The sequence below is a fragment of the Scyliorhinus torazame genome, chromosome 16, assembly GCF_047496885.1.
Source record: "Scyliorhinus torazame isolate Kashiwa2021f chromosome 16, sScyTor2.1, whole genome shotgun sequence".
NCBI classification, from domain to species: domain Eukaryota; kingdom Metazoa; phylum Chordata; class Chondrichthyes; order Carcharhiniformes; family Scyliorhinidae; genus Scyliorhinus; species Scyliorhinus torazame.
The window spans coordinates 184,470,169-184,490,955 of record NC_092722.1 but is presented as its reverse complement, the minus strand read 5'-3'; the positions used below and the strand labels follow the sequence as shown (position 1 = coordinate 184,490,955).

General features: G+C 45.5%; 1 protein-coding gene across 3 annotated transcripts in view; it reads right to left on the bottom strand.

The window, feature by feature from the left end:
- wbp1la (WW domain binding protein 1-like a) overlaps positions 1-20,787 on the bottom strand; it is a 108,228-nt gene that overhangs the window by 14,760 nt on the left and 72,681 nt on the right. For 2 of the 3 annotated variants that reach the window (XM_072479584.1, XM_072479587.1), the window contains one exon: positions 3,347-3,455. In XM_072479584.1, coding sequence (XP_072335685.1) covers positions 3,347-3,455 — 109 coding nt within the window. Of the gene's footprint in view, positions 1-3,346; positions 3,456-10,165; positions 10,408-20,787 lie in introns of all 3 variants that reach the window. The other variant, XM_072479585.1, reaches the window with a different exon arrangement.

Here is a 20,787-nt window from a genome sequence, read left to right as displayed (position 1 = left end):
ATATCCTCCTTCTGTGGTTGTGAGATTCTAACGCCATTTGTATATATTGCCGCCACGCATTATCTTCTCCAGGGCCTTTACTCAGTCCCCGCTAAATTTAATTTGCCATCTCTCTGCTCACCGACCTATTTCTTCTTCCAATTTGTTCTGTAATTTCCGAGTTGTCTCCTTCAATTTCCCTGTCCCTCCTAATTTGTTACCACCTGGAAATCTGAGCGCGTTGCATTGGGTTTTTGAATTGGGGTTATTGAAGCCAATTAGAAACAAACGATCCCGACAACCGCCCCAGTACGTGACCCTATTGCAGACAAGTTCAGCATCTGTCAGACCAACTTGCTCCAAATACAATTCTGTAACACAAAGGCAATTATAATTAGAGCAGGTTGTACAAGTCCCTTTGCCTTCGGGAAGCCAAGTGGGCTGCCTGACATTGCCCCCGGATTCTGTGCTTTATGATATTATAATGCTGTTGCAGATCACAGAGCCACGAGCACAAGGTAATCAATCCCAGATTTCCTACCAGCTGTACATAAATAAAAGGAGTCAAGAGATTCCAAGAAACACAGAAATAGGAGCAGGCAATTCTTGGCAAGACAGTGGCAATGTCATTGGACTAGTAATCCAGGGACTCGGGCTACTGCTCTGGGGATATGGACTCAAATCCCACCAGAGCTGGTGGAATTTAGGTCCAACTGCAAAACAAACTGGTTGAAAACTAGTCTCAGTAATGGTGACCATGAACTTATCTTCAATTGCCGTTAAATGTTCACTAAGGAAATCTGCCTTCCTTACCTGGTCTGGCCTATATGTGACCCTGGATCCACAGCAATGTGGTCGACTTTTAATCACCCTCTGAAATGGGCGTAAATGGGTAGGCAACAAATGCCATCCTTACCAATGGCACCCACATCCCATCAAAGGATATTAAATAAAGCCCCATGTGCCTGTCCACCAATCAATTAGATCATGGCTGAATAGCTCCATTTATGTGGCTTAACACCCATTTTCATGTTTAATCAATGACTTAGAATCATAGTTTTTACAGTGCAGAAGGAGGTCATTCGGCCCATCGAGTCTGCACCGGCCCTTACAAAGAGCACCCTACTGAAGCCCATGTAACTACCCTATCCCCGTAACCCCCCCTTAACATTTTTGGACACTTTAAGGGCAATTTAGCACGGCCAATCCACCTAACCTGCACATCTTTGGACTGTGGGAGGAAACCGGAGCACCCGGAGGAAACCCACGCAGACACGGGGAGAACGTGCAGACTCCGCACAGACAGTGACCCAGCCGGGAATCGAACCTGGGACCCTGGAGCTGTGAAGAAATTGTGCTAACCACTGTGCTACCGTGCTGCCCATCATGGTAGAAAACTCCAATTGTCCCAGTGTCCAGACTTGTGGAGAGAGAATTCCAGATCTTTATTTCCCTTTGCTTTGAACGAGCGCGTCACGAAAAGCTATCCTCTAATTTTAAGATTAGACGGCTGCTCTATTAACTTGGCCATTTGATAAGCAGTGAAATCTATAGGATACCTCACCACACATAGCACACCCTATGCAGGGGTTACAACAATTCAGAAGTTCCATAATGAGCCACTAAATCAACAGCTTGTAGTTGGGTCAGCAGCGTTCCCTATGAATGGATATTCCCCAATTTGGAGATGTTGAAGAGAGCACGGGGTCACTTCAAGGAAGGAGATTCCATCAGCAAAAACCCAATAAAACATTCACTTCATCCAGTAAAATAGGAAACCTTTTAAGCCGAGGTGATAACTGGAATTATTAAAGCACAAAGATACTTTGATTCTATTTCAGTTTCATACATTTACCTTCTATTTTTAGCTTTTATGGACAAAGCTCCGTTCACTGAAAGCATTTTAGTAGAGGTGCTTTTACACATCTTGTGCAATCCTGTGAAGCTACTCGCAGTACACTGAGACGGTGGCAAGTCTGGAGATTAATTAGTAGCGGCAGCTCAATTCAAGAGCAAACCAGGGCTGTTACAAATATAAATCAATTATAAAAGGCAAGGATCCAACAGATTATTCCTGTTCTTCTGGCTGGAGTAACTGTGTTCTCGCATCACCATGGAGCTTCCAACGCTGGAAGCAATTTACCTTCTTCCCAATTGTCTGCTGATAATTCTGCATCGCACCAGCAGGTGGTTTTCATCAGCATTTAACCAGTCCACTACTACCCAGGCCAAGTGGCCATTAGCACGTGAATTCTGATTATCAGAGAATCCCTACAGTGCAGGAGGCCATTCGGCCCATCAAGTCTACACCGACCCTCTGAAAGAGCACCCTACCTTGTCCCACTCTCCCACTCTATCCCAGTGACCCCACCTAACCTTTAGGACACCAAGCGACAATTTAGAATGGCCAATCCATCTTTGCACTGGTAGTGAGGGGCGATCAGGTTTTTGAACGACGGAATACATCACAGTCATAGGAACCCAATCCACACCTCCCTGCAGGTTGTGGCATTGATCAGAGCAGAAAAGCCTGCTCGACATTTATTTTTCTAAATAGATCTACTCTGCTATGAATTGTAGCCTCCCAAAGGCTAGCACATGTTGGCCGGTGCCGCTCACACCACACTGCGTGTAATCTTACAACAGTCCTCATCCAGGAACGATGTCTCAGACCACTTCACAAGCCAGCTAGAAGGAAAACCGGGTTGGAAGAGGCTCAGATAGCGCGTGAATGGATGATGATAATAATAATAATGATAATCGCTTATTGTCACAAGTAGGCTTCAATGAAGTTACTGTGGAAAGCCCCTGTGAAAAGAGGTTGAGAGTTTTGAGAAGGCAGAGAGACACAGATAAAACAGATTCTAAAACTAATTTAAATTTACAGCCTACAGTTTTCATTTCGCCAGTGTTTTTTGATCTTCGTGTCAAAATGGCTTAAACTGGACTAGGACAAAAAGTACCATTGTTAGCCTGACAGAGAGACAGGGGGAGGGGCATCATTCATTCTTTAATTGACAGATTGGTAAAATGAAGCTCGTGACTCACAGCAAAAGCTGGTGGCGCTCACCAACTCCAACAAATCTGTTAGAATCAAGAGTCAATCTGGGCAGCACGGTGGCGCAGTGGGTTAGCACTGCTGCCTCATGGCGCCTCGGTCCCAGGTTCGATCCCGGCCCTGGGTCACTGTCTGTGTGGAGTTTGCACATTCTCCCCGTGTTTGCGTGAGTTTCGCCCCCGCAATCCAAAGATGTGCGGGCTAGGTGGATTGGCCACGCTAAATTGCCCCTTAATTGGAAACAATTTTGGTACCGTAAAATTATTTTTTTTATAAAGAAAAAAAAATTAATGAAGTGTCAATACTTACACCAAAGTTCATAGTAGTAGTTACAGCATTGTGACTCTCCACAACAGTGTCCCGTTTCACAGAAGTAACTCTGGTTATTCACTCCGATGCACACTTCTCTTTCTTGAGACTTCAAAAAGAAAAGAAAAAGTTACGCCGACGATGAGAGAGAGAAAATGACGAGGCGTGAATAATTGCAAGGTCGCTATGCAACCATAAGGCTCAGGTGTCATTAGCCACCTAAGTTTCACCCACATTCGTGACTCAGAATTTAGTTTACTACCTTATGGTAGCATTTCAGATTGGGCTCCTCTTTATTAGATAATCAAGAATTAGTTTCACCCAAACTAATAAGGAAGGCAAGTAATTCCTCAGTCTTCCACTCCCTCGGAAACTTTAGCCTTTCCAAATATGAGCTTCATGTCCCTTAGCAGTTACAATTTTTAAAAATATAAATTTAGAGTACCCAATTCATTTTTTCCAATTAAGGGGCAATTTAGCATAGCCAACCCACCTAGCCTGCACATCTTTGGGTTGTGGGGGCGAAACCCACGCAAACACGGGGAGAACGTGCAAACTCCACAAGGACAGTGACCCAGAGCCGGGATCGAACAAGGGACCTCGGCGCCGTGAGGCAGCAGGGCTAACCCACTGCCCCACCGTGCTGCCCGTTAGCAGTTACAATTGCCCCATTGTCTGGGTCTTCCTGTGTTCTTGGTGGTGTCCTACATTATGAGCCCCACTAAACTTAATGAAGGGATCTACCAAAACGTTTTTCAACGCTAGTTCATTCAGTATAGTGTTATGCATCAATGTTCACACCAAATGATTGATGGTTACATATTCTTTGAGTCAAGGAAAGAGTCTGCATGTACTTACCATAAAAATCTAAATATCACATCAGTTTTCAACAATTATTCCCTACAGATTCATATTTTAATCTTTCTAACCTAAATCCATCTCTACCACTCCGAACCAATATCACAAATGAGATCCTCTGAAAATGGGACATGGTGTAATGTCCCTACTGAACCTTGCTGCTCCCTTTGGCATGGTCAGTCATCTGCTGTCGAACACATTGGGAGAGTCCTGCCGCCCCCCCCCCCCCCACCCAACCCCGCCAAGAACGAAGCTCAGGTGGGCCTAGCTTCCAATGCGCCTCACCGCAACTAGATGCTCTCAACTCCTCCGTTACCCATGTAATCACACTACTCGTCCAGCATCCAATCTCGGGATGAGCTGCAATTTCTTTCAATTAAACAGAGAAGATCAAAGCCATCATCATCAGCCCTCATTACAAACTCCTTCTCCTGTTCAGTCGCCTGCTCCAGCCATAATGTCTAAGAACAATAACTTACATTTATATCGTTCCCTTAAAGTTGCAAAAATATTCCAAGGTGCTTACAGAATCATCATCAACCAGCCCATGTTAGCAAAATTCAAAACATGGCATCCAACATTAATGCGATTCTGCGATTGGCCAGCACTTGCTAAACAATCCTAACTGTGCTAGGAATTTCACTGAAAGCTGGGCTGACAATGTGGCTCACTTACTAGTTAGAAGCTACATGTATTCATGTATTCAGGACCCTGCCCTTTGCAGACAGTAGGAGCATGTTCACGAATGACACCTTTTCCAACTAAAAGCCTAGCAGACAGATATTCTCTGACAATTCCCCATGGCAATGCCTTGGCCAATCAGAGTCAACCTGCCTGGTTTGGATTTGAAACAAAACAAAAGTTTGGCAGTTAACAGTTCCTGACATTCTCCATGGTAACATCTTGACAAGAGTCTACTTGCCAACCTGTCAAATTCCTCTTTTAAGTGATTGTTCCCTTTACTGTTGGTTAACCTTGCATAACTGTCCTGATAAGTGCAAGATGAAAAGCTTCAATAGTATGTCCCTTTTTCAGCAATACTTACTTCTATACTGCCAAATGATTATATCAAATAAAGCTCGATGCCAGGGCCATAAAGAGGTACTAGGACATACAGCCTGAAGTTTGGTGAAAGATGTAGGTTTTTAACAAGTGGGATAGAGGCAGACAGGTCTAGAAAGGGAAGAGCCTACACAGCTGAAGGGGCTGGTTTAGCACAGTGGGCTAAACAGTTGGCTTGTAATGCAGAACAAGACCAGCAGCGCGTGTTCAATTCCCGTACCGGCCTCCCCGAACAGGCACCGGAATGCGGCGACTAGGGGCTTTTCACAGTAACTTCACTGAAGCCTATTTGTGACAATAAGCGATTATTAAATATAGCTGGAATTATTAAAACTGGGGACGTTGCAAAAAGTCAGAATTGGAGGAGCACAGAGTTCTCAGAGTGCTGCAGGGATGGAAGAGGTTGCAGAAATTAGGGAGCGGAGAGGCCATTGGGGAAGTTTGAAAAGAAGGATGAGATCCCCAAACCCGAGACATCTTCTCACCTCAGCCCAAAATGGCTGGCCCCTTTCCCCAGTTCGAAACTCTCCATCCAGGGGAAACAGCCTGGCAGTATCGGCCCTGTCAAACTGTCTCTGAATCTGTTCCAATGAGGTACCTTTACTTTAACCCATCTGCTATGGAAATCTTCATCGACAACTTTGTCACCTCGAAAATCATGCATTCCAATATTCAATTGCTCAGCATTCCAATCCCAAACTCCATCAATTTTAGCTCTTCCGAAACCAAGTGTCACTCACCTATTTCCTCATCTTCACTCAACAATTCCTGGTCGTACGATGCCTCCCAATTTATAATTCTCGTTCTCCTGTTTAAATCCCTTCATGGCCTTACCTCTCGCTACCTCCAGCCTCTTTCAACCATACAACTGTCCTGAGAATTCTGTGTTCCCCTCCTTTTTATTCCAACATTACATAGCAGTGTCTTCAGCTGGCTTGGTCCTGCGCTTTGGGATTCCCTCCTTACACCTCTCCACTTTACTCTTCTCCTCAAAACCCACCTCTTTGTCCAAGCATTTTTAAAACACCTGCTAATACTCCCTCTTTGGCATGGCACCTATTTATTTCTAATGGTGGGGGCGATTCTCCAATATGGAGGTAGGCCCGGAGGGGGTGGTCGACTCGCCGATCGGTGGGCCCCGATCGCGGGCCAGACCCCATCAGAGGCCACCCCGGTGAAGGAGCCCCCCCCCCTCCCTCCCCCACAGGCCGCCCCCCAGCGTTCCCGCAGAGTTACCGCCGGCAGCGACAAGGGGTGGACGCCGCCGGCGGGAACCTGTCGTGTCGTAGCGGCCACTCGGCCCGGAGAATCGCCGCTCGCCGGTTCTCCGAGCGGCCCGGTGCGAATCGCGCGCTGCTGGTTTCCGGGGGGGTGGGAGAATCGCGTGCGGGGGTCAGGGCGGCGTGGCGCGATTCGCGCGGCGCCCCAGCGATTCTCCCACCCGGCGTGGGGGGGGGGGGGGGGAGAGAATAGCGCCCTATATCTCTGAAGTGCTTTAGGATGCTTTTCTACATGTAAACGTGTGTTGTTGTGATTACAATTAGTCAGAGTTGCACACAATATTCTGGAAAGTTTCCGAACACTTATGTTACAGCAACAATACAACCTCCCCATTATGCTTCATCTTTGCACTAATCTGATGTGGTAATAGGGTCTAAAACAATGATGTCCAAGCACCAATAGATTGACCACTTTATCAGAAATTAAGACGTGCTCGTTAGGTTCGCCATATACAAGCAATCTATAATTTATAGAACTATATATTGCTAAAATGTAGAGGTTGAGGGTTATCGTGACCTTTAAGCCTTTGGCCTCTATCTAAAACATTTTGCATCCAAGAATGAAGCAGTTATTACTAAGACGTGCGTGCAACACACAATCTTGAAAAATAAACTTTTGCGCCTCCATCAAAGCACATCAGATGCTAGAAAACTGTACAATTGTATGGAAGTTACACCATGTGTGCACAGCTCAATAGCGTCAGTACCCGTGTAGCGAACGTAGCTCTCCAAGCAAGAGACTATACAAAACAGACTGCCAGGACATAAAAGTAATCAGATCTCAAAAGCATGTTGATTCATGAGAGATACCTTGTCTCACGTTTAAAAACAAACATGCAGTCAGCACTGCCCAGGACTGAACCCGGAATGCAATCAATCCACTCAAAGATCACAAGAAACATCCGGAGCCATTAAATTTTCACCCAGTTATCACACAAGAAAATCAGCTCATATCACTAAACGTGCAAACAGGGTGTAATGATCTGTGGTCTATCAATTTCAATGCTGTACTTTCTAGAAAATAAGTCTTGCTTTTATATGGCACTTTTCACAATCATTGGCTGTCTGAAAGTGCTTTACAGCCAATGAAGTACTTTTTGAAATATAATCACTGGTTTTAAAAATTCATTTACGGGATGCGGACGTTGCTGGTTAGGCCGGCATTTATTGTCCATCCCTAGTTGCCCTTCAGAAGGTGGTGGTGAGCTGCTTTTGTGAACCGCTGCAGGCCCTGTGGTGTAGGTACACCCACTGTGCTGTTAGGGAGGGAGTCCCACGGATTTTGACCCAGCGACAATGAAGGAACAGCAAAATATTTTCAAGTCAGGGCGGGTGGCGAGTGGCTTGAAGGGGAACCTCCAGGTGGTGGGGCTCCCAAGTATCTGCTACTCTTGTCCTTCTAGATGGCAGTGGTTGTGGGTTCGGAATGTGCTGCAGAAGGAACCTTGGAGAGTTCCTGCAGTGCAACTTGTATATGCCACTGTTCGTCGGTGATGGAGGGATTGGATGTTTGTGGAAGGGGTAGTAATCAAGCGGGGCTGCTTTGTCCTGGATGGTGTCGAGCTTAGAGTGTTGTTGGAGCTGCACTCATCCAGGCAAGTGGAGAGCATTCCATCACACTCCTGGCTTGTGCCTTTTAGATGGTGGACAGGCATTTTGTGTGTGTGTGTGTGTGTGTGTGTGTGTGTGTGGGTGGGTGGAAGGGGGGGGGGGGCTGTCAGGAGGAGGGTTACTCGCCGTAGGACTCCTAGTCTTTAACCTGCTCTGATGGCCACAGTATTAATGTGGCTAGTTCAGTTCAGTTTTTGATCAATGGTAATCTCCAGGATGTTGATCGCAATGCAGGAAACATGGCAGCCAATGCGCACAGCAAGCTCCCATAAACAACAATGCGAAAATGACCAGATAATAGATGATAAAACCCCGATCTTCCTTGAAGCAGTGCCATGTGTGCTTTCACCTCTTCCACCCGAGAAAGCAGCTGGGACTAAAGTTTAGTGTCTCACCTGCAAAACAGCGCCTGCAACAGGGCAGCTCTCCCTCTGTAGGCATTGCAATTTCAGCTTTGATTTTTGTGCTCAAGACCTGGAGTGGGATTTGAACCCAGAACATTGTGACTCAAAAGTCAGAGTGCTACCAAATGAGCATTGCTGATAAAATCTACCTATGAAGCAACAACAACCTGTATTTGAAGTGAAATGAAATGAATGAAATGACATGAAATGAAAATCGCTTATTGTCACAAGTAGGCTTCAAATGAAGTTACTGTGAAAAGCCCCTAGTCGCCACATTCCGGCGCCTGTTTGGGGAGAAATAGTAAAATGTCCCAAGGCGTGTAATCAAACAGAATCTGATACCAAACTACATAGGGAAATATTCGGCCAGATGATCAAAAACTGAGGTAGGTTTTAAGGAAAATCTTAAAAGGACAAGAGAAGTGGAAAAAGGTATAAAGTTCGAGGAGGAAATTACACAGCATAGGGGCTAGACAACTAAAGGAACTGTGTGCTAATGATGGAGGTTCATGAGGCCAGAACTAGAGGGGCAGAGAGATCTACGATGTTCCTAGGGCAGGAGGAAGTTAGAGCTGGGGAATAGCATGGTCATGGAGACATTTGAAAAGAAGGATGAACATAATAAGGAGGCGTTGATGGACCTGGTGCTAAAATAGGTCAGCGAGCACAGAGGTAATGACTTTGAAATCTACAAGTTCACAATGAAACTTGAAGCATACGGCTGCTGGAGCACATTGCAAATCAAATGATCTTGCTGATAACAAACACGAAACTAAAGCAATAAGATTGAAACTTAAGCACAGTCTTGGGCAACAGGTTCTCCTAATACTATGAACTGCTTTGCTCTACCTCCTGCATATTGTAGTTTTGAAAGGTCAGTTTCTATAGCAAAGTGATCAAGACAAAAGCTTCACAAAAAAAATCTTTTAATATAGTGACTAGCGTTTCAAACCTTTAAGCCAATCACTTGCTAACTGGGTTCGTGTTAAGACCCATACAGAACCAGACCTAGTGGTGTTAACCCAAGTTGCTTTTAAGCGATAGATTTGCAGACCTTTTGAACAAACAAAAAATTCGAACTTCAGGATTTGTTGTGGAATGATCCTGAAAATAACGGCAGTAAAAAGCTGATAAACAGCTGGAGAATAAGCCAGACTGTCAGGTCAAAAGAACCCAACCAAGTATAAAGCTCCAGTAATTGAACCACTTCAAGTTATGGAACAGAAATACATCGCAATTGGGTCAGGGACAAGGAGGAATAAAACCCAAATAAAATTTGGTAAACATCCGTAAGACAGGACAGTTCTGATTCTGGTGAATCACTTCACTACAATACTGATTATATATATTTTAGGATTTAGTGTTCGGAAAATAGGGCAACGTATTTTGCATTTATGTAAAGTCAGCGTGATGGTCATAATTTCTCTACAGTAAAGCAGATTATCAAACCTTTTGATAGTAAGGACTCCCTATAATAACAACTCATTATATTTTTAAACTATTTCTGAGTTCTACAGGGTCTTGGCTCCCTAAATAATATGCTGGTTCAGCCAATTTCCTTATCGATCACCATGCTTAAACTCCACTCCATGTCTCCTCCTTACCTTCGCCATGACATGAAGTAGAATCATGGCACAAACTGGATAAAAGATTCCTGTACTCCACTGCATTTATTTTGTGCACCTCGCCTGTTTATGCCTGCAGGTGATGGACCACAGTTCTCTTCCCCGCGTCCGCGGCGACTGTCCAACAAGTTACATTTTCCAAGTTTTCACCCACTGGATCCCCCAAGATTGTTCCAAAATCTTTCTGTGCAACTGACATCCATCTGGCAGCACCCTGTAATCTATTTTACAAAAGCACTGTCACGAGGGAATCTGCAAAGTCACCTCTACAATGAACTCACTCCCAGCAAAAAGAATGGGCAATTGTGCCAAACATTGCTTTATCGAAAAATATTCAGTTTAACATGTCAGGCTTAGTTTTCCATTAATCCAGAGTAAACAGATGTTAAAAATAAGTAAATGTTACTGCAAACATCATGTTATCTATTTATTGTAATCCAGGATTTATCAATTAATTTGTAACATCGATAGGCACAAATAACAGTGGAACAAATGTCTTCTAATAATCATAATCATTGTCACAAGTAGGCTTACATTAACACTGCAATTAAGTTACTGTGAAAATCCCCTAGTCGCCACATTCCGGCGCCTGTTCAGGCACAGAGGGAAAATTCAGAATGTCCAATTCACCTAATATCACTTCTTTCGGGACTTGTGCGAAGAAACCGGAGCACCCGGAGGAAACCCATGCAGACACGGGGAGAACGTGCAGACTCCGCACATATAGTGACCCAGGCCGGGAATCGAACCTGGGACCCTGGCGGGGGGGGGGGGGGGGGGGGGGGGGGGCGCCACAGAATTCTCCTGTAGGTTTCACATCAACCAGATTCTCTTGCCTACTGTAACCCCAACACTTCAGAGTTTAGTTACAATCTTGGAGCTTTCACCCCGCCCCTCAGTCAATTTATCATAAATCTTTCAATGCTCAGTATCTTGTGACCCCTCGCACGGTAGCACAGTGGTTAGCACAGTTGCTTCACAGCTCCAGGGTCCCAGGTTCGATTCCCGGCTGGGTCACTGTCTGTGCGGAGTCTGCACGTTCTCCCCGTGTCTGCGTGGGTTTCCTCCGGGTGCTCTGGTTTCCTCCCACAGTCCAAAGATGTGCAGGTTAGGTGGATTGGCCATGCTAAATTGCTCTTAGTGTCCAAAAAGTTAAGTAAGGGTTACGGGGCGAGGGTAGATACGTTGGCTTTAGTAGGGTGCTCTTTGTAAGGGCCGGTGCAGACTCGATGGGCCAAATGGCCTCCTCCTGCACTGTAAATTCTATGATCTATCCTCAACAACGCTTCCTCATCAAAGCAACACAGCTTGAAGGGTTGAATGGCCTACTCCTGTGGAGCATAAACACCAACTGGGGATAGGTTGGGCAGAATTATCTGTTCCTGTGCTGCAGACTTGTAAAATAAAAATGTTAAATGTCACCACAGTCCCAGGGGACCACACGCTGCTCTGCCCTTTGAGAGCTGACTGCTGGTGATTTAATCTCAGGCAAAGGGCAAAGTTGACAAGGCAGAGCTTTCAAGAATAACCTCAGCCGGTCCGGGAATTGAAGCCATGCTGTTGGTGTTGCTCCGCATCATGATCCAGTCGCGAAACCAACTCCCAGCCTTCATGTTACACAAAAGCACACAGCGCAGGGAAGTGGTTTGAAACGCTTGTTGAAAACCTGCTTAGCTCAGTCGACTGGACAGCTGGACTGTGATACAGAGCGAGGTCAGCAGCGTGGGTTCAATTCCCCGTACCGGCTGAGGTTATTCATGAAGGCCTTCTCAACCTCGCCCCTCAGGTTAAATCACCACCAGTCAGCTCTCTCCCCTCAAAGGGGAAAGCAGCCTATGGTCCTCTGGGACTCGGGTGACTGTACTTTTAAAACTGCTTGCACCAGGACACAATCAACATTTATTAACAGGGTGCCTAGATATAGGATCAAGGCTTATCGTACAGGAGTACACCAAGGCCAAGAGGATGAGGAAAAGGTTTGAGATAAAAGAAATGTAATCCGTAATTGTTAATTGACATAAAGAATAAGTTTCAAAAACCTCCAATTAGTAGTTCTAGCGGGGATAACAAGGGGTGGGAAGAGTTTCAAAGTTTGGAGATCCTAGAACATGACCGGAAGAATGGAAATAGAGTGAACTGTGATTTTTAACGCAGCAAACATAGAACATAGTGCAAAAGGAGGCCATTCGGCCCATCGAGTCTGCACCAACCCACTTAAGCACCCACTTCCACCCTATCCCCGTAACCCAGTAACCCCATCTAACCTTTTTGGTCACTAAGGTCAATTTATCATGGCCAATCCACCTAACCTGCACGTCTTTGGACTGTGGGAGGAAACCGGAGCACCCGGAGGAAACTCACGCAGACACAGGGAGAACGTGCAGACTCTCCGTGAAGAATTGAAAGGCGGGGTATTTGGCACCGACCTGGGTCGTTTAATTTGGAAAACAGGAGAATTAAAGTCAGAGGATAAATGGCCATTGTGGAACTGGTCATGTGCAGGAGTGAATGCCTCTCATATACAAACAAAATAGAAAAATAAGTTGAAATTTGGTGACAAGAGAAACTGATGCACATTCAAGGAAGGAGTTTCTTGAACCCAAGTTTGCAATCTAAATACCAGATCAAAATAGTCAAAAAGGGGCGACACGGTGATGCAGTGGTTAGCGCTACTGCCTCATGGCGCTGCGGTCCCGGGTACGATCGCGGCCCCGGGTCACTGTCCGTGTGAAGTTTTTTTTTTGCACCTTTATTGTCACAAGTAGGCTTACATTAACACTGCAATGACGTTGCTCTGAAAAGCCCCTAGTCGCCACATTCCGGCACCTGTTCAGGTACAAAGAGGGAGAATTCAGAATGTCCAATTCACTTAACCTGCACGTCTTTCGGGACTTGTGGGAGGAAACCGGAGCACCCGGAGGAAACCCACGCAGACACGGGGAGAATGTGCAGACTCCGCGCAGACAGTGAACCAAACCGGGAATCGAACCCGAAACCCTGGCGCTGTGAAGCAATAGTGCTAACCACTGTGCTACCGTGTCGCCCGCCGGCAGTTTGCACATTCTCCCCGTGTCTGCGTGGGTCTCACCCCCACAGCCCAAAGATGTGCAGTGTAAGTGAATTGGCCACGGTAAATTTCCCCTTTATTGGAAAAAAAAATTGTATACTATGAAATTTTTTTTTTTTTTTTAATTGTCAAAAAGGTACATTTGAATAAAAATAACCCAAGGAGCGATTACTGGGACTTCCGGTGATGGTGGGCGGGAGGCGGCCGCACAATGGAGGGCTCCCGTTCGGGAACGGCATTTTCAGGGCTTTAAGCCCGGTCCCAGGGTCCACGGAGGCGGCAAAAGCAGGAAGAAACAGTGAAGGCACAGTGAAGAAAAATGTCGAGGGTGAGCAAAACATCGTCCGTAAAAAAAACAGCTGCAGGTCCGTCAGGGAGTGGAAAGGTCACCACGGGGTCACCAAGGAAAATGGAGGCTGGAGCACCAGGGGAGGCCGCATTGTTTACGGCTGAAGAAATAACTAAGGTGATGGCTGCGGAATTCGAAAGGCAGTTTACAAGATACATGGAGACAATGAGGAAGGAGATGAGGGAGGTTTTGAGTGCGCTGGTGGAGGAGGTGATTTCCCCGGTGATGACGGCGGTGGCGAGCGCAGTGGCGGAGGTGCGAGAGCAAGAGGAGGCGCTGAAGGAAGTGGAGGAGACGTTATTGCAGCACGGTGATCAACTTGACTCGATGGGGAAGGAGATGCGGAAGGTGATGGACAGTAACAAGGATCTGCGAGGAAAAATGGAAGACCTGGAAAACAGATCCAGGCGACAGAATTTGAGGATTGTGGGGCTGCCCAAAGGAGTTGAAGGACCGAGGCCAATTGAGTATTTTGCCACGATGCTGGCGAAACTATTGGGGGAGGGGGAGGATCCCTCCCGATATGAACTGGATCGGGCTCATCGGTTGTGGAGGCCTGTACCAATGGCGAGTGAGCCGCCAAGGGTAGTGACTCTGTGCTTCCATAGGTACAGTGTGAAGGAGAAGGTCCTGAGCTGGGCCAAGCAGAAGCGGGTGGTGCAGTGGGCTGGAGCTGGTATACGTGTATACCAGGACTTTACGGTGGAGCTGGCGAGGAGGCAGGCAGCCTTCAACCGGGTGAAGAGGGCACTGTACATTAGCAAGGTGCAGAGCGGCATTGTTTACCCAGCGAAGCTGAGGGTGACTTACAAGCTCAGGGACTTTTATTTTGGAACGGAGGAGTTTGCGAAGGCAGAAGGACTGTGGCAGAACTGAGAAATTGAGAAATGGCCATGTGCCGATGTGACCTCATGACTGACTGTATTTTCTTCTTTTTTTGTTTCACTGCGTGCGGGTGTATGGGCTAAAGGAGCCAATGTTGTATATATTTGGACAAGGGAAGGGACGGGACTTTCACTCGAAATGAGGGCTCTTTGGGGTGTAGGTGCGGGGTTTGTGTGCTAAAAGGGGATTTCTGGGCTTTCCTAGGGCCGGGCAAGGGGGAAAGGGACCCGGGCGGGGGCCTCCACGCTGGCCGGTTTAAGCCGGCCAGTGAACGGGAGTGAGGTGGGGGGGGGGGAGGGACTGCGGCCATCGGAGCCTGGCAGAACAGGGTCCGAGTGGTCTAGCCGGGGTGGAAAGTTGGGGGGAAGGAACCGAGGTTGGGGGGAGGAGTTTTACAAGAGGCAGTGGACGGGAGGAGTTGGAGACTGGGGGGGGGGGTTGGTGTACAACTCTTGGGTATCATGTACGGCACTCTTTCAGAGGTTGGATGGCGTTGAGTGTAAGGGGGGGGCGGGGGAAAGAGTGCACTCTATAGGTCACTGGTGACCATGGGCAGTCCCGGACTCCTTTTCTTTTTCTCTTTTGTTTTTTGTTTCCACCGTGGGAGGGTTTGTTTTATTGGATGCATATATTGACAGGTGGGCCGTTGTTTGGGGTGGTGGGAGGATGGGATCGTTGGTATTGTTAAGGGGATTGATTCTGTATTTGTTACAGTTTACTGTTTGTGGGTGGGGTGTAAATTTTGAAGGAAAATGTGAAAATGGAGAATAAAAACATTTTTTTAAAAAGGAGCGATTACTGCATTCTATAGCCAATAGCTAACCCCATATGGTGGGATGAATACTTGAATCCAGGGACTTTGTACAAGATTTGAACAAAATGGAAATTCTGGATACCAGACTCAGCAAGTCCAGACATTGGTACTTAACACGTAAAAATTGCAGTAAATATATATTCCTCAATTAGTGGGAAGAACCATTTTACATTGTTCTTATTTAACATTTATTTTGTGGTATCTCGGAATCTGTAGGTCTGTGACCAGAAACATGAATCAGACTACACGCTGACACCGCTGTGGGTGAGGCTTACGGCAGACCTCGCAGCAAAGTCTATTGTAAAGCAGTCTCCATTTAAGCAGCAGACTGCATAGAAAACAGTCTACAGAGTCTATCCAAAGAGTCTCTGTGAACTACAGCAGAGCAGACCTCATGACTGAAACTACAGCAACATTACCTCATAAAAGCAGGGTGTTGTCTAAAGCAAACTGCAGCTGTCAACTATATCCGTTACAAAAATACTAGCCTTTCGGCTGCATCACCTGAGCTGCTGTTGAAACATTCAGTCATGATTTTGCCACCTTCAGATTTGACTTTTCTAATGTTCATTTTACTGCACTCCACCCCGCAAATTACAATGACTGCGCTTTTACCCACACAAAACCCCACTCACTCCCATTGCCAACCACTGTCCCTCACGTAAACCTCACGATCACAGTTCCCGTCTAAAAATCCCCAAATAGCCTCACTACATCCTACAATTCCAGACTTCTTCAGATCCACAATCTTGCTGATACACTTCGCTCATCCAACTCTGTGCAATTGTACGTTTCCACGCTCTCCCATCACTTAACCATCAATGGCGATCCTCAAGCCACATTATCTCCTAAACCCCTTTCCTGGGTTGCAGTTCTCATGAATCCCCTCGGAAACTACACTAATCACGCTCTTTTGACCAAGGCGCTCCACACTAAAATTAATTTAACAAGTTGATCGAATAGGCACCAACTTTGAGCCAAGGAAAGCAGAGATCACAATGAAGCAACAGCGCAAAATCAGGAGTAGATAACCATACCCAGGCAGAAGATTTCACATATCCATGTCACTATCCTGGGTAGATGCATAAATTTAGGATCCATATTCAAAATAAAAATAGGGGGAGGGCTTAGAAGATATATTTGCACATTTACACATAAACATGCAACTTTTCCACAAGATGCAACCAAAAACAAGTCAATAATCGAATTCTCAATTAAATTGTGAAACACTTCAGGAACATTGCAGAGCACAGAGAAGAATCGGCAAAATGGAATTTGTGGAACTCACAATAAGCAACTTTCCCAGGGAGTCCAATGGCCTCCTCCACTGAGATTTCTAACATTCTATGATCAGCAGTAGAGTCCTTTGATCCTACATCTACTGGGCCAAAAGACAGTCCAGCACACAAGAAAGCTTAATGTTTATGAAAACAATTGGAATCTTCCCTCGTCATCACAAATTATATTTCATAGAGACTTTTTTTTTTTGCAAAAAAACAAGGCACACAATCTGGCAATGAATATTCCCTCAACAAACTTCAAAGCTGAGGCCACCTGATATTCATCACATTGCCAATTTTGGGTGCTAGCTGTGCGCAAATTGGCTGCTGTGCTTCCTACATTACAACAGTGACTACACTTCATTAATTGTAAACTATTTTAGGATGCTGAGATCATGAACAGCACTATATAAATGCAAGTCTGCTTTTCTTTCATAGACCATTTAGCTCATTGAGCCTTCTCCGCCATTTAATACAATAATTTTTTTTTTTAATTTAGAGTGCCCAATTCATTTTTTCCAATTAAGGGGCAATTTAGCGTGTCCAATCCACCTACCCTGCACATCCTTTGGGTTGTGAGGGCGAAACCCACGCAAACACGGGGAGAATATGCAAACTCCACACGAACAGTGACCCAGAGCCGGGATCGAACCTGGGACTGCGGCGCCGTGAGGCAGCAGTGCTAACCACTACGCCACTGTGCCGCCCCATTTAATACAATAATGGCAGATCATCCACTTCACTGCCTTTTTCACACACTATCCCCATATCCCCTTATGTCATTCATATTCAGAAATCTATCAATCTCTGCTTGTGGTGAGCACTGTGGCTTCACAGCGCCAGGGTCCCATGTTCGATTCCTGGCTTTGATCACTATGTGCGCGGAGTTCACACGTTCTCCCCGTGTCTGCATGAGTTTCCTCTGGGTGCTCCGGTTCACTCCCACAAAACCCAAAAGACGTGATGTTAGGTGAATTGGACATTCTGAATTCTCCCTCCGTGCGGTGACAGAATGTGGCGCGAGGGACTTTTTCACAGCAACTTCATTGCAGTGTTAATGTAAGCCTAATTGTGACAATAAAAGATTTAAACGTACACAATGACTAAACTAAGAATTCCAAAGATTCACAGCCTCTGAGCCCGAGACGTTCACCTTAGTCCTAAGTGCCTTACACTTTATTTTGAATGTTTCTCTCTTGGCTCCAGACTCCCCAAACAGGGGAAACATTTTACCTGCATATACCCGGTCTATCCCTTTAGGCATTTTGTAGGTTTCAATGAGATCATCTCTCATTCTTCGAAGCTCAGAGAATACAGGCCCAGTTTCCTCAATCTCTCTTCATAGGACATTCCCCACCATCCCAGGAACAAGTCTGGTGAACCTTTGCTGTGCTCCCTTTATGTCAACAATACCTTTCCTAAGGTAAGGGGATCAAAACTGCACACACTACTCCAGGTGCGGTCCAACCAAGCTCCGATACAACTGAGGCAAGACTTCACTATTCCTGCACTCAAACCCTCTTGTGATAAAGGCCAACATAGCATTAGCCTTCCCATTTGCTTGCTGCATGTTAACTTTCAGTGACAATGACCTTTCACAGACTCATACAGTAAGGAATTCGGCCCATCATCTTGAGTCTCAATAATGGTGCTCATAAAACTACCAGAATATCATAAAAACCCATCTGATTCACTAATGTCTTTGTGAGAAAGAAGTTTGCCATCTTTACCTGGTCTGGCCTGGATGTGACTCCAGACCCACAGCAATAATGTTGACTTGTAACTGTCCTGTGAAATGGCCCAGCAAGCCACTTCAATGTATTCAAGAAGTCTGCACCCCACCACCCATTCAAGGGGAAATTAGTGATGGGCAATAATTGCTGACCTTACCAGTGACACCTACATCTCATGCAAGAAAAAAAAACCCTGCCCCACTAAGAGACTAAGTTAGTCATCTCATATTATGGAGTGACAATGGCACAGTAGCAATGTCACTGGACAATGTCCAGAGGCCCAGACTGATGCTCTGGGGGCATGTGTTCAAAACTGGGGGAATTTAATGTCAATTAAAATGTAGAACTAAAAGCTAGTCTCAGCAACAGTGATCATAAATTATCAATGGTTTCAAAAACCCATCTGGTTCACTGATGTCCTTCAGGGAAGGAAATCTGCCATCCTTATCTGGTCTGGCCTACATGTGGCTCCAAATTTTGAAACGTGGTTGACTATTAATGTCCCTTCGGAAATGATTGAGCAGATCCTTCAGTTCAAGGGGCAATTAGGGATGGGGAACAAATGCTGGCCTTGCCAGCGACGCTCACATCCCCTGAAAGAATAATAAAAATGATCAACTCCCATGTGGCTGACTAGAGTGACATGTAGACAGAAAGGCCATTGAATTTCCCACTCAGAAGCTGCATCTTCAGGGAATAGCCGTGAAACTGGTCACCTGATGCTTAGGAACAATCAAATGCCATTAGATAAAACTGATCTGAAGAATTTAATAGTGCGCATGTGAACTCAGTATTCAAATCATTTTTGAAGTATACCATTAGATTGTGCTAGGTTGCCTTGGAGGAGACGGACTACGATGATCCCAGGGATGAGAGACTGCTGAAGCTGGGACTGTTCTCCATATGGCAGCGAGAAAATTTGACACGTGCTCAAAACTATGAAGAGTTTTGAAAGCGTAAATAAGGAGAAACTGCCACCATTGGCTGGAGACTTGGTAACCAGAGGAAATATACTTAAGATAACTGGGCAGAGAACTGGCGGGGAGGTGATTGTTGCTATGGCAAATTTAGCAATGCCTGGTGGAAGCCGATTCAATCCTAATTTAATAATAATAATAATAATAATAATAATAATAATAGCTTATTGTCACAAGCAGGCTTCAATGAAGTTACTGTGAAAAGCCCCTAGTCGCCACATTCCGGCGCCTGTTCGGGGAGGCTGGTACGGGAATTGAACCGTGCTGCCGGCATTGTTCTGCATTACAAGCCAGCTGTTTAGCACACTGTGCTAAACCAGCCCCAGAAGCGAACGGGATAAATACTAGAAACATTTGAGGAGGGGCTTTTCACAGTAACTTCACTGTAGTGTTAATGTATGCCTACTCGTGACAATCAAGATTATTATTAGAGTTATTGGGAAAAAGCAAAGGGGCTAATTGGATAGTTATTTTAGAAGGCGAGCATGGGCAGAATGGGAAGACGGACCTCTTTCTGTGCTTTTAAGATTCTAGAAGTGCTTCTACATAATTTTTATAATTTAATAGGGTAAAAAAGCATTTTTCTTTATGGACTTGGGCAACGCAACGGGTCGGCCGAAGATCACGGTGACTTTTCACTGTTTTACTTACGATAAACATGAAGCAGTCATACAATGTCACAACTGGTACATTTATTATGTTATCAATATGCTAGCTTTCAATTAATACAATGCATCAAAATAGCCGTATCAGTAAAGAGGCAAAAAGAGATTTTTCACCTTCAAATTGTTTTTTAGACTAGGTTCAAATGACGCGTCAAGTACTTTTTTACACCACCGGTTAACGTGTATAGACATGCAGCATGTGCAGATACTGTTTCTAAGGCTTGCTCAGTATGGGGAATAAAAAAAACCACAAGAACAAGGAGTCAGTCACAACGGAGGAGCTTCTCAAACAGGCTAATGTTACAGAAGGACATACGAACCACCCGAGCACTGGGAGGTGGGAAATGGAGATTCCCATCAGCAGTGCTAGAGAACAGGAGAGAGGGGACGGACTGTACAGGATTAAGGGGATCTGCAGGGGGCAGGGGGAAATTTGATGTGGGGGATGGAAGCCAGCATCGTGATTTTAAAATCTTCGAATAGTAGGAACTTCAGCCATTTCAGCTGACGTGTAACTATAGACAGCTGAAAAACAGTCTTACAAACACAAAAGCCCATTAAGACTCTTATTAAAAGATCAATCCTGTCACCTGAACCCATTCATATAATCTGTGTCAAAGCCCCTCCCTGTAACCTATTCCAAAACTTGATTACCCATTGGATGGAAGCGTCCCGTTTCCCCCCGCAACTTTGCTTTGTAGCCCTAACTTCCAAATTTTCAATTTGTCTCCCGAGATTTAACGCTTTCAGGAGCTTTCCTGATACTCTGGTCAACCTTTAATGAATCACCGGATGACGTAGAACAAAAGGAGGCCCTTCAAGCCCACTGTG